This window comes from Arachis hypogaea, chromosome 3 (genome assembly GCF_003086295.3).
Source record: "Arachis hypogaea cultivar Tifrunner chromosome 3, arahy.Tifrunner.gnm2.J5K5, whole genome shotgun sequence".
Taxonomy (NCBI): Eukaryota; Viridiplantae; Streptophyta; class Magnoliopsida; order Fabales; family Fabaceae; genus Arachis; species Arachis hypogaea.
The window spans coordinates 142272232-142284427 of record NC_092038.1 but is presented as its reverse complement, the minus strand read 5'-3'; the positions used below and the strand labels follow the sequence as shown (position 1 = coordinate 142284427).

The following is a 12196-nucleotide window of genomic DNA, read 5'->3' as shown; positions in this document are numbered from 1 at the left end:
TCTATATCAGATAAAATAACCAACAATTCTTTACATTTACCTCATTCTAATCTGCTGCGTATGTGTTTCTCGCGTGATGCGCAAGTATCTTGCTAGTATCTATTGATATTATTTTTTAATAAATACTTATAGTATATAATAGTATAATAGATATAAATTAATTAATAAATTATTAAAATTTAAAAATAATAATTATTTTAATATAAAAACAAAATAAAAATATTTATAATAAAATAATAATAACAAAATAATTATTATTTCTGTTTTATATTATTTTAAAATAACTAAAAAATTTTAAAGTAGAGTCCTACTAGAGAGCCAATGAACTATTTGTACAATGTGTACAATGAGCTATTGAGTTACAAAATGAACATCCCCCATACTATATAGAATAACCATCCAAATATTAGGGATAATAAACATCTTTCCAAAAGTTTAAACTGATTTTGGGTTTCACTAAGGATCAAACTCTTGACCTTTTGGATCTAGAGCTCTAATACCATATCATGATACCACTCATCCCAAAAACTTTCGCTAATGGAAAAATGTAACACTAATAATTATATCTCTAATACTTCCTAAACCTCCATTGTACATATTGTACAAATATCCCATTAGCTCCTCATACTTTTCTTTTAAAATATTAATAAAAATATGTATTTTAAATTTTAATTTTAAATTTTTAATTATTTTTTATTCATATAAGACTAGTAATCGGGTTCAATTATCAATTCAATTGTAAAAATATATGCTTTCACTTAACATTTTAAATCTTAAACATAACTAAGTCTTAATACATTTTAAGCCAGAGATCATACAGATTAAGTCTCAGTCTCCAACGCAGCCCAAGAGAGGGGAACGAACTTGCGCATAAAGTTGCCAAAGTCAAGAATCTAGATCAACTTCCCAGCAATTTGTATCTTCCCCCGCCGAATTCCGTCGAAGGCATCATCAGGAAGGAACAACGCATCACAAGGAGCCGCAGGCAGCATCACCAGTCTCACCGTACCGAGCGTCAATGAAGACGTCTAGCTCCACGGCGCCTTATCAATCAGCGGCAACACCTATGCAGCGCTCTAGCATCGATCGTTGTCCTCTCCGGTCCTAGCTTGCAGCTGATGCTATCAAAGCAACCTTTCCACTTTCAGGATGGGTAGCCATTGAGACCGCCTCGAACATTTTGGGTAGCAACGGCGGATGGGTTCCATGTTGGAACTTGGAAGCCGGTACCTTCCTCAGCCTCAGCGATTTCTATCTCAATGGAAGCATCATCCTCGCCATATCAACTTGTTCAAAAGCGCCTTATTGTTTCCTCCTTCGCTGTTTTGTTTTGTTTTTTGTTATTAGGTGGGTATTAATTTCAAAGCACGGGATGCTTGTAGCCTTAGGATGTAATCTCGGGTTGGGAAGGGTGTTATTGTTTTCGGTGTGGGTCGGGTCCTCGGGCCCAAGCCCATACAAAAAAAAAAGCTCCGCATATTGGGGATTAGGGGTTTTAATTCCACCCAACAAACAGAACTAGGGTTTTAACGCCTCCCCTATATAACCTCTTTGGTATCATCACCACCAATCTCAGTGTTGTTATAGTTGTGCAGTTTGCAAGGCCAAGAGGTTCTAAGCTCAGCTTAGAAGGTATAGATATATTCTTCTCTGTTACTTTTGTTTAGGATTTGAAGTAGATCTTACCATAAGCAATTTATTTACTTATCCGTTTGAATTTATGAACCTGATGAAAAAGCAGTGGCCTGTTGCCTCTGTGAACAGGCCTCTCGTTACCTTCAGGGATATATGAATCCAAAGTTATTGGGTGAACCTCTGTTCTTTCTTTATGACTCAAGGTTCAGTAAACCGTGGGACATTTTTTTTTTAAAAATCTCATATCTGAAAATCAAAATATTGGAGTGAGAAACCTGATGAAAAAAGCAGGGGTCTGTTGCCTATGTGAGCAGTCCTCTCGTAACCGTCAGGGATATAATTTTCATTGTTATTGGGTGAACCTCTGTTCTTTGTATTGTGACTCAAGGTTCAGTAAACGATGGAACATGCTTTCATGTTCAGTTGATATCAGAACTAGCTTTTTTATTGTCGGTGAAATGTATTGTTGAGCACTGAGCAGTTTTCCTCATAATTGGAATCTTACTTTTAAAATTATCCTGCAGAATACTATGGAGATGAATTAAGAAATAACATTCTAATGGACTAGAACAGAAGCAAAGAGGAGGCAAACCTTGCTGGACCACTTAAGGATTAAAGGCTGGATATTGACATTTTTTTTAGATATAGGTAATTAGGTATCTGAATGTGAAGGGGCTTATTCAATTATATTGTAATCGTCACGATTAAGGTTTTTTGTTTTGGCTGTTGGTTTGCTATTTATTACCATCACTGTATAAGAATATGTATACATTTCCTATAATAAAATGTCAATTTGGTTGCAATTTTGAATATGGATATGATGGCGCAAGTATTATGATCTTACAAAATTTTTGCAAGTTCTTTAAGTCTTCCATTTTTGTTTTCTTTACATTAGAAACAGGGGAATATTTTATTTAAATAAAATAAATATCATATATACCCAGATATCACAATGTAGACAGGCAAAATTGAATTACAATTTGTATTGAGATTGGATTAGAAAATAAAATCAAATTGATCTAATTTAAATTACAATAAATTTCATGCTTCGAAATGAATCGATTTTGATTGATTCAAACCCCACGATATATACCTATTTCACCACTTGCCCAATGCACTTGCTCTTGTCGTCTAATTTGTAAAGGAGATATCATAGAAGTAGCAAATGAGAAAATGCAAAGATGTAATTGGTCTAGATATGGGCATTTGGGTTTATATGGTGTTCATTTTATTTGAATAAAAAACCGTTAGAATAACCAACTTGGGTTAGTCAACTTGTTCACTCGTTGATAAAAAAACCATTAGAATCAATTTAATGAGAATGACATGTAATATGACTTTGAGATCTTCCAAAATTATATTAATTTGAATCTGATTCCTCTAAAGTTATTTAGTCACTTTAGAGAAAAAAGAGTGAATTAATTTACACCATTAATCATTCTTGGATCAAGATAGCAGGGTTCACAAATAATAAATGTTATAAATTCAAAGGTGATTAAAGTATCAATTTACCACTTTACTAACATTGTCACTTTTGAAGATCTTTGTCGATTGATTTATATAAGAGTGCATGAGTTGAACCTTCATGGTAAAAATAAACTGAAAGTATCTTTTGACATTTGAATTTACATTTTAGAGCTAATATTAATGAAGTTGCATAAGTAAATTACACACAAAATTCATCAAGAAAATCTCTATTCTATTGTTAGAGCAACTGGTTTTCCTTGGTTAGAAGGCTAGAGAAATAGAACCCAGTATGCTATATGAGAAATAGCAATTTTACTGATTTTCCTTTTACCGAATGTATCATAATCATGAAGAAGTTCAACTAATCTCATCCTCATGCTTCAGCTTTACTCCTCCCCTCAAAATCTTCAACCAACTCGTTCATCAATGGCAACTGAATGTTCTGGCAGGATTATTGATTTGTTTCATGATTCTATGGTCACAACTACATTGAGTGAAAGGAATGAACTGCAAGATTGAAAACATGAGCATGCAGGATGAAAAGATAATTGAAATTCAATAAATAATATTCTTGTTCAGTGACTGTTCCCATTGGGTTTAGAGTCATTGGTGAAAGCAAAAATAAGAGAAAAGCGTTTTTAGTCCTACATCGTCGGTTGATCGTATAACAACACATGAAGCTGTCATATATAAGGAAACAAATAGCAATGTTAAAATTCATCTTTGCGCTTGGGGCAATGACGCAGCTAGTGAGGTTCTAACCGAGGCGCGTCTATTGCTGGTTGAAAACTATTTCCAAACCCCCTCTTAGGCCTGGGTTAAGCCCAGGCCTTCGAGAATTTCTGGAAGGGTTCCCTCACGGGTAAAGCCCTACAATTTAAGTCTTAAATGTTTTATGTTTTATTCTAATTATTTTAAAATTAAGTTAGATTAACAATAATAGTAAATTGAGTTAACTATCTGGAAGGGTTCCCTCACGGGTAAAGCCCTACTATGTAAGTCTTAAATGTTTTATGTTTTATTCTAATTATTTTAAAATTAAGTTAGATTAACAATAATAGTAAATTGAGTTAACTAGATCAGCATTTCAGAGTCAATCTGATTGCTTACATCGACAGGCATACAAATTCAGAAATAAAATTGACCATTATCTCTAACAAAAAGGCACAAACTTACTATAATGTTCAATAAAATAGTCAATGAATACATTTGAATTCAACAACTAATTGCTTATCCCGTTTCTGAAAGGGTAAATTTCTTACACGTATTAAATTCTTTGCGTTTTCTACACATATATTTCTCATATCATTTATTATATTTTATATTGTTTTGTTTATTTGTTATATTACCGTTAAATTTATTATTTTAAAGCCGTATGAATTTCTGTTAACGCATCAATTAAACTTTTTTATACAAATTTGATAAATAAAATTTTAATTATATTCCAAATACATACGCCTTTAAAAATATAATTATAAAAAACGGATATAATGTTTTTATTTTTTAAGGCTTTAAAAAGTTTGAAAAAATAAAAAAAAATTAATGTAATAGAAGTAGAGTTTAATTTTGATATATGGATAATATAAAATATTTTATATAATCATACAATACAATTATATCTATTTTTTTATATGATTGTTCACGTCGTCAGTGAAATAATAATTAATTTTAATAATGTAATGTTATTTAGATGCACAAAATTAAATTCATAAAAATATGAAAAACATTTTAAAACTTGTATCTAATTAAATATTATCTTATAAAAAAAAATCGGATATAATCAAATGGCCGTTTAAGTAATAAAATAATCATCTAAAATGAGAACAAATAACATAATTTTTTTATACTCACCTTAAAATCTCGCAAATTCGTGACTTCTTATCTTTTAAAAAAAAAAAATGGTCATCTAAACATAAAATTGCTTCATTTTTCTTTTCCCAACTAAAACAGAGTTTATTATTAAAAGAGGGAAAACGGAAAATTGAAGGAGAAGACGTGAAAAGAGTTGACGTTTTTTCTCATTAACTAGGCAGAGTGCGCCGAGCACTGCGTTCAGTTGGATTCTGTGTGCTCACCGCCTTCGCTCACCAGTCGCCACCTCCTCTTTGCTCTTACACAACGGTAATCACTCTTTCCCTTTTTCTTTATTTTTTTTTTAACCGTTCACTCTTTATGGGGTTTTATTTCGTTTCGCGTTGCTGAGCAACCAGATTCTTAGAGCAATTGTCTTTGTTCTGTTTAACTGATCTGAACTTGTAACGATTCTTTGTTGAATTTGATGCTAGGTTAATTTGTAGGTTATTTTCTTGTTTGGGGAAAACAATAGGGCGCAGCAATTATCGATTATTATTTCATTTTAGATTAGATGATATTTTCTGAATCCAGAGAATAATTCTCTTGAATCTGAGCAGAGCTTTTCTCAAATTTAATTAGAGTTTATAGATCGACATTTTCGATTGTACCTTATATTGCACTGAGCAAGGGTTTGCAGCTACACCCACAAAACAAAGATCTTGTCCAAGTTTTTTTGTGTGAAATCTATTATTATCATTTATTTTGCATCATTGCATGCCATCTAGCGTGTGTGTAATAGTTATAATTTGTTACATCGCTGCACCATGTCACACATTGTGTTCCATTCCGTGATTGTGATTGATGAAACTTGAGCGCCTTTATCGCTGCTTGCGACTTCTAGGAAGAGTTTCGAGGGAAAAATGCAGGAATTTTTTCTTTTTCCTAGTTTCACTCGTAAACCTGACGCAAATTTGGATACAGTTCTCTTTTTCATGATAGGTTGGACTTGGCTGTTGGCCTGTAATTAGATGCAATATTTATCTGTAAGGACACAAGAAATTGAGAAAAAATAAATAATTCTTTAAAAGACTTTGAAAGTTTTTGTTGTTTCTTACAAATGTAATGTTTTCTGGTGGAATTTAGATTCTCTGAACTGAGGAAGCTGGTAAAGTGATAAAGTGATGAGTTAATCACCATTGATTTTGTAACTTATATAAAATGTGTGTCCTACTCTCTTAATTTAAGAGTGATCAACTCCTCACTTTACTACTTTATCAACTTCTTCACTTTAGAGGATCTTGATCCTTTCTGGTGTGATAGCTTTCAATCTTTTGGATTCAGAGTGTGATTTAGTGTTTTTTGTTTAACTTTTCTTGGCTTTCATTAGATGGATTGGCAAGGACAAAAGCTAGCAGAGCAGCTGATGCAGATATTGCTGCTTGCCTTTGCTGTGGTTGCATTCACAACTGGATACTTTACGGCTTCTTTCCAATTGATGATCCTCACATATTTTGGTGGTGTGGTTCTCACTACATTGGTGACCGTCCCTAATTGGCCCTTCTACAATCGCCATCCTCTCAAGTGGTTGGACTCAAGCGAGGTAGAAAAGCATCCGAAGCCACAGCCGTCGGCAAACTCAACTTCAAAGAAGAAACCTGTTAAGAAGTAAGACTTGGAATAACAAAAGAAAATATCACTTATTGTGGTACTAGAAATACATGATTTTAAAGCTTAATTTGTTTATACTTTTGACAGTAATTTGCATCCTATTTTCTACCCCTCCCTTTCCCTATCAGTAGATTTTCCAGTATGCTTTTGCATAGACTACAACAATATATTTGCTTGCCTTGATTACCTCTTTACCTGTTTTTAAGTTTAATCTCTTTTAGATATTGATAGTATAATGGGGTTAGAAGGTAACACATGTCATCTCGGTGGTGATAGTAACTTAGCATACAATTTTAATCGTTCTCGTGGCATGAAAGCCAAATGATTTTGTATGCTACAATATAATCTCCTGTCAAAGGTCATGAACTAATGCGTTGCTTGGAGAGTAAATCCCCATTTTGGTTCCTAAAATTCATGCGATTACTCATTTTAGTCCTCGAAATTCAAAATTTCCCATAGTAGTCCTTCAGATTTAGGTTCGGGCATTAATTTGGTCCCTCAACCATTTCTGACGATGAGTCAGCAAACGAGTGTTGAGGTGGCAAAATCTGGCCATGTTGGACTTTCCAACAATTAGGTGATATGACAATATTTGATTTTGGATCCCATTTGGTTTTCAGAACCCTAATTACTACTACTTTTTCCAACTCAGAACCCTTATTACTACTACTTTTTCCAACTCAAATCAACCACATGTGAGTTTGTTATGTTGAAAACCAGAAGCGAAAAAATTGAAATGAAAGAAGGGGAAAAATCAACCACGTGGTTTGTTATGCTGAATTGCTTTCCTTTACCCTCTCTCCTGACACCCCACCACTGCCAAAATCTCAACATCCGCCACCACTGCCACTATTGCTTGTTCGACCTCCTCTTCCTTGTTTTCCTTTTTTTTTTTTTTTGTCTCTTTTCGACCTCCACTTACCATTTCAAACGTCAACATTTCAACCATTTCGACGGACTGAGGGTGGAAAGGAGAAATCATGTCAGAAAAGGGGAAGGAGTGCGACGAAGAAGGTGAAGGCGGAGGCGAAGAGGAAATTAGGGAGAAAGGAACGGGTCGGGTGGGAGACAAGGAAGTAGAAAAGGGGAAACGAGAGGAGAAGGACGGCACGGAGCAGGACAGACCAATGGTGGAAAGGAGAGATTATGTCAAAAAAGGGGAAGGAGTACGGCGGAGAAGGCAAAGGCGGAGAGGAAGTCAAAGAGAAAGGAATGGGTTGGGTGGGAGACAAGGAAGTAGAAAAGGGGAAGCCAGAGGAGAAGGATGGCGCAAAGCAGGAGGAAGAAGAAGAAGTTAGGTTCCAGGACCAAATAGGGTCCAAAATCAAATGTTGGCATGTCACCTAATCGTTGAGTGTCCAGCGTGGCAAAATTCCAGCGTGGCAAAATTTTGCCACCTCAGCACTTTGTTTGCTAACTCATTGTTGGAAATGGTAAGAGGAACTAAATTGAGACTAGAATCTGTGAAACTATTATGGGAAATTTTGAATTTCAAAGACCAAAATGAGTAAACGTATAAATTTCAGGAACTAAAATAGGGATTTACTCGTTGCTTCGAACTGCTCTTATTATTAAAATGACCAAACCGCATTCTTTATACTTTCATGGAACCCGGCCCCTTCTCAGAAAGAGATATGCTATTCGTAATCACTCACCATATACACCGAATTGATACTGTTCCGTCTGTGATGACCGAGGTTGATGATCTCCGGCCGAGCACTTGGATGCGTGGCTAGATTATATGTTGTCCTCGAGCAACGACGTGAGTTTAACCTCGGCCTTCTGAAACACGGCAGCGGGAGCACCTGCACAAAGCACTCCGACGCTCAAGTAAGTGGGAGAATAATTAATGAATAAAGAGTAAATAACTAGAAGTGAATGTGGAACCTGCCCCTTTCTGAATCAAGGGGTAAGATTTATAGGCTCCTCGAGTTTGCTGGTGAGCTCCTGTTAGTTCCGATATTCCTGGTCAAGTGCCGTTATGGATATCTTGTGAAGAGACGTGATTGAGTGGCGTATTCTGTTTCGGAGATAATTTATAAAGTTTGTTTGTTCAGTTCTGCTCGGTTCCGATTTTTAAGGTCAGTCTGCCACTGAACCTCCATGCCGATTATGGTGTGGTACGCATCATAGCCCCCCAGGTCGGCTAGCGTTCCGTATAGGTCGGTAGGCGAGCTTTTTGTTTTTCATACGTGGCTAGGTTTTGTTTTGAGAAAATTTGAAAAGGGTTTAACTTGTCTCTTCGCGAATCGTGTCATCTTTTATTGTCCATTATTGCCGTTTCGGTTTCCACGTTTGTTAGTGGGCATGAATTAATTTACCCACTTTGTTAGTGGGCTTGCAATAATAGTTATTTTCATTGTTTTGGAAATTACGCTGTGTTGCTCCTAGTCTTCAAGTCTGCGCTATGTCTTCGAAAGGTAAACGTTTTCTGACTCTTCTTTGACTGTTCGTTTCTGCATACTCTGTCATGGCGGGAGAGAAATTGAAAGAAAAATTGAAGGCTATTGAGGATAGGGAAGACGACCCATATCACTGGGTCCAAGATGATGTGAAGACACGTTCATCTTCCTTCATCAGCGTTGAATCCCTTTCTGATTTGAGGGGCGTAGATTTCGTGAGGGGGGGTTCTGGCGTCGTTGTCGAGTTTCAGCCCTGTTCTAGTAGTGATAGGGTTTGTGAGAGGAGGGGTGACTGGGAGTATTTTTATATGTATACTCCATGCATGGTTGAACTTGGAGTGAAGTTTCCCTTTTCTTCTTTTGAGTGTGACGTCCTTACTCAGCTAAACTGTGCTCCGTCACAGTTGCACCCAAATTCTTGGGCGTTCCTTCGCGCGTTTCAATGTCTGATGGAATTCCTCTCCTTCCCTTGTTCGCTGTCTTTATTCTTTTCCTTTTTTCAGGCAAAGGGGGTTCGTAAGGGGTTGTGGGTTTGTTTCAGTAGCTTTCCGGGTCGGTCTGTATTCCTTCTTTATAAGTCCTCTTTCAAGAACTTCAAATCTCTTTTTGTGAAAGTCCGCTCGGCCGAGTCTGAGTACCCTTTCTATTTGGATGGTGAGTTGAGCGAGAAATTTCCTCTCTACTGGTGTTCTGAACCGACTCAGATCCTCGAGGCTTCTGAGAGGAGTGAGGAAGAGGAGTTTGTGATGAACTTTATTGTGGAGAGTGTTGCTGCTGGGGAATGCTTGTCCATCCCTGAAATTTTGCGTTTATATGATTTGGGTGATAATGAGGGTCTTAGGGCTTACATAGGTAATGTTTTTTGGTGTTTTGTTATTAAGTATTGGACATTTGCCGAGTTTGTCTGACATTTGGTGGTTTTTTTAGGTGGCCGAGTTCCCTTGTTGGACCCGAACAAGCTGCAATCTTTCTTGAGTAAGAAAAAGGAGAAAGGGATTGGGAGTGCTGGTGATCGGAAGGATGCGGGCGAGCAGGCTTTCTCGTCTGTTGCGCATCCTGCGTCTTCATTTAAAAGGAAGAGAGACGATACTTCCTTAGAGGTTATTTCCGAAGGTGATCGTGAGGTTGTAGGTGGTGGCGGAGTTGCCTTTGATCGGCAGAAAAAGCTTCATGGCTTCATTGCTGGTTCTAGCTCGCACTCCCTTTGGAACGAACAGTTTAATTTCGCGGAGCTTTCTGATAGGGCCTCGCAGTATCCTGGGGACATGCTTATGACGCGCCGAGCTGGAATGGAAGCGCTCGGTAAATTTGTTCAGGTATGTTTTGTTTTGTGTTTCTTGTTTTTTTCAACCTTTTGTATTGTTCTCATGCTACGGGTGCTCGGTAGGTGGTTGCTTCTCGCTTACTCTGCGTTGGTCGGACTGTTGAGTGCGTTGGTGCTGATCAGCAAGAAGCTGTGAACAAGGTCTCTTCCATGGAGAAGTCATATACAGCTCGGATTGCTGATTTGGAGAAGGTTGTAAAGGAAAAGGAAGATGTTGCTACCAGTGCTGTGGCTAAAGCGAAAGAAGCTGAGGATGAGGTGGTTCGTTTAAGAGATCAAATCCGTTTGTTGCAAGCTGAAGTTATGGAGCACGACGTGGCCAAAGGTCGGCTTACTTCCCGTGTGCATGAGCTAGAGGAGGCTGGGATGGAGATGTTCTCTTATGGTTTTGATCGTGCTGTTAGTCAGATTGCCCTGTTAGCCCCTAATTTTGATTGTGATAAGCTCGATATTACAAAGATAGTTGTAGGTGGAAAGTTAGTTGTGGATGGTACTGTGGAGGAGCACGATGAGAATGCTCCTTCTTAGTTTGTTTGTATTTGTGGCTTTTGTTTTGACTGTCTGAGCTCTAGACTGTTAATTTTTTGGACTTTGTATGGTATTTGGCCGATGTTAGGCCGGTTTGACTATTAGGTGGTGGTATTTGGCCGACGTTTCAGGCCAGTTTGATAATATAATATATTTATAGTAAGTGTTTTTGCTTTGTTATATTTTGTCATTGTCAGGCTTTATTTGAAAAGAATTTATCGCTTTTATTTGGATTCGGGGGGCGTCCGGCCTCATTAAAACCCTCCTTAGGCAAAACCCTTTCGTTGGGAAAAAAGCTCTAAGGGGGAAAAAGAGTACCTTCATTCGCATTTTGTACAAACTATGACATATACATTTTGAGTGATGAGATGTTCCAGTTTCCTGGGATGGCATTGCCTTGTAATGTTTGGAGTTGATATGCCCCCTTGCCGAGTACTTGGGTAACACGGAAGGGGCCTTCCCAATTTGCGGCGAGTTTGCCATGAGCTGGAGGTCTTCTGGCTTCCTCTGTTCGCCTGAGCACAAGGTCACCTTTGTTGAATATCCTCGGAATCACCTTCCTGTTGTATTTTCTTTCCATTATTCTTTTCTCGGCCCTTTGTTTGATAGCGGCGATTTCCCTGTCCTCTTCGGCTAGGTCAAGCTCGGCGCTCCTGGCCCTTTGATTTTGTTGTTCGTCGTACAACTCGGCTCTTAACGTTGGTAATCCGACCTCAATGGGGATCAGTGCTTCTGAGCCATAGACCAACTTGAAGGGTGTTTCGTCTGTAGTGTTATGTATTGTGGTGTTGTAACTCCACAGTACTTCGGGAATGAGCTCGGCCCATTCTCCCTTTGCGTTGTCGAGCTTCTTCTTTATTGCCTGCAACACAACTCGGTTAGCAGCTTCGGCTTGCCCATTAGTTTGTGGGTGTTCTACCGAGCTAAAACGATGTTGAATATTGAAATTTTTTAGAAATAAACCGAGCTTATTGTCTGTGAATTGTCTACCATTGTCTGATATTATTTCTTTTGGTATCCCAAAGCGGCATATTATATTTCTCCAAATAAAAGATCGTACCTTTTCAGCTGTTATCTTTGCTAAAGGTTGCGCTTCTATCCATTTTGAGAAGTAGTCTATGGATACCAAAAGAAATTTTACCTGTCCTGGTGCTGTTGGGAAGGGGCCGAGGATGTCAAGCCCCCATCTGTAGAAAGGCCAGCTTACCTCCATGCTGTGCAGTACTTCGGCTGGCTTGGTTGAGATCGCCTCATGTTTCTGGCATTTGTCGCATGTTTTGACCTTAGCTATGCAATCTCTCTTTATGGTCGGCCAATAATATCCTGTTCGGATTATTTTTGCGGCGAGAGCTCGTCCTCCTATGTGGTTCCCACATAC

At 37.7% G+C, this 12196-nt stretch overlaps 2 protein-coding genes, 1 long non-coding RNA gene and 3 other non-coding genes across 6 annotated transcripts; all 6 read left to right on the top strand.

Moving 5' to 3' along the window:
- The first annotated feature begins 591 nt into the window (after positions 1-591).
- LOC112734846 (uncharacterized) lies at positions 592-2438 on the top strand. Its single transcript, XR_003168449.2, has 2 exons — positions 592-1632; positions 2160-2438. It is a non-coding gene; the product is annotated as an uncharacterized lncRNA (long non-coding RNA).
- LOC112739696 (small nucleolar RNA snoR74) lies at positions 1732-1861 on the top strand. Its single transcript, XR_003170633.1, has one exon. It is a non-coding gene; the product is annotated as a small nucleolar RNA snoR74 (small nucleolar RNA).
- Positions 1917-2046, top strand: LOC112739694 (small nucleolar RNA snoR74). The gene has a single exon (XR_003170632.1). It is a non-coding gene; the product is annotated as a small nucleolar RNA snoR74 (small nucleolar RNA).
- Positions 2439-3821: 1383 nt separating the features above from the next.
- On the top strand, positions 3822-3972 carry LOC112739433 (U4 spliceosomal RNA). The gene has a single exon (XR_003170369.1). It is a non-coding gene; the product is annotated as a U4 spliceosomal RNA (small nuclear RNA).
- A 1100-nt stretch (positions 3973-5072) lies between these two features.
- Positions 5073-6750, top strand: LOC112734845 (signal peptidase complex subunit 1). The gene is made up of 2 exons (XM_025784334.3): positions 5073-5223; positions 6284-6750. Exon 2 carries the CDS (start codon positions 6284-6286, stop codon positions 6563-6565), a length of 282 nt encoding a protein of 93 aa, XP_025640119.1. The 5' UTR covers positions 5073-5223; the 3' UTR covers positions 6566-6750.
- Positions 6751-9034: 2284 nt separating this feature from the next.
- On the top strand, positions 9035-10981 carry LOC112734843 (uncharacterized). The gene is made up of 4 exons (XM_072232137.1): positions 9035-9238; positions 9470-9818; positions 9894-10282; positions 10354-10981. The coding sequence occupies exons 1-4, from the start codon at positions 9035-9037 to the stop codon at positions 10816-10818; spliced, it is 1407 nt and encodes a 468-aa protein (XP_072088238.1). The 3' UTR covers positions 10819-10981.
- The last annotated feature ends 1215 nt before the right edge of the window (positions 10982-12196 follow it).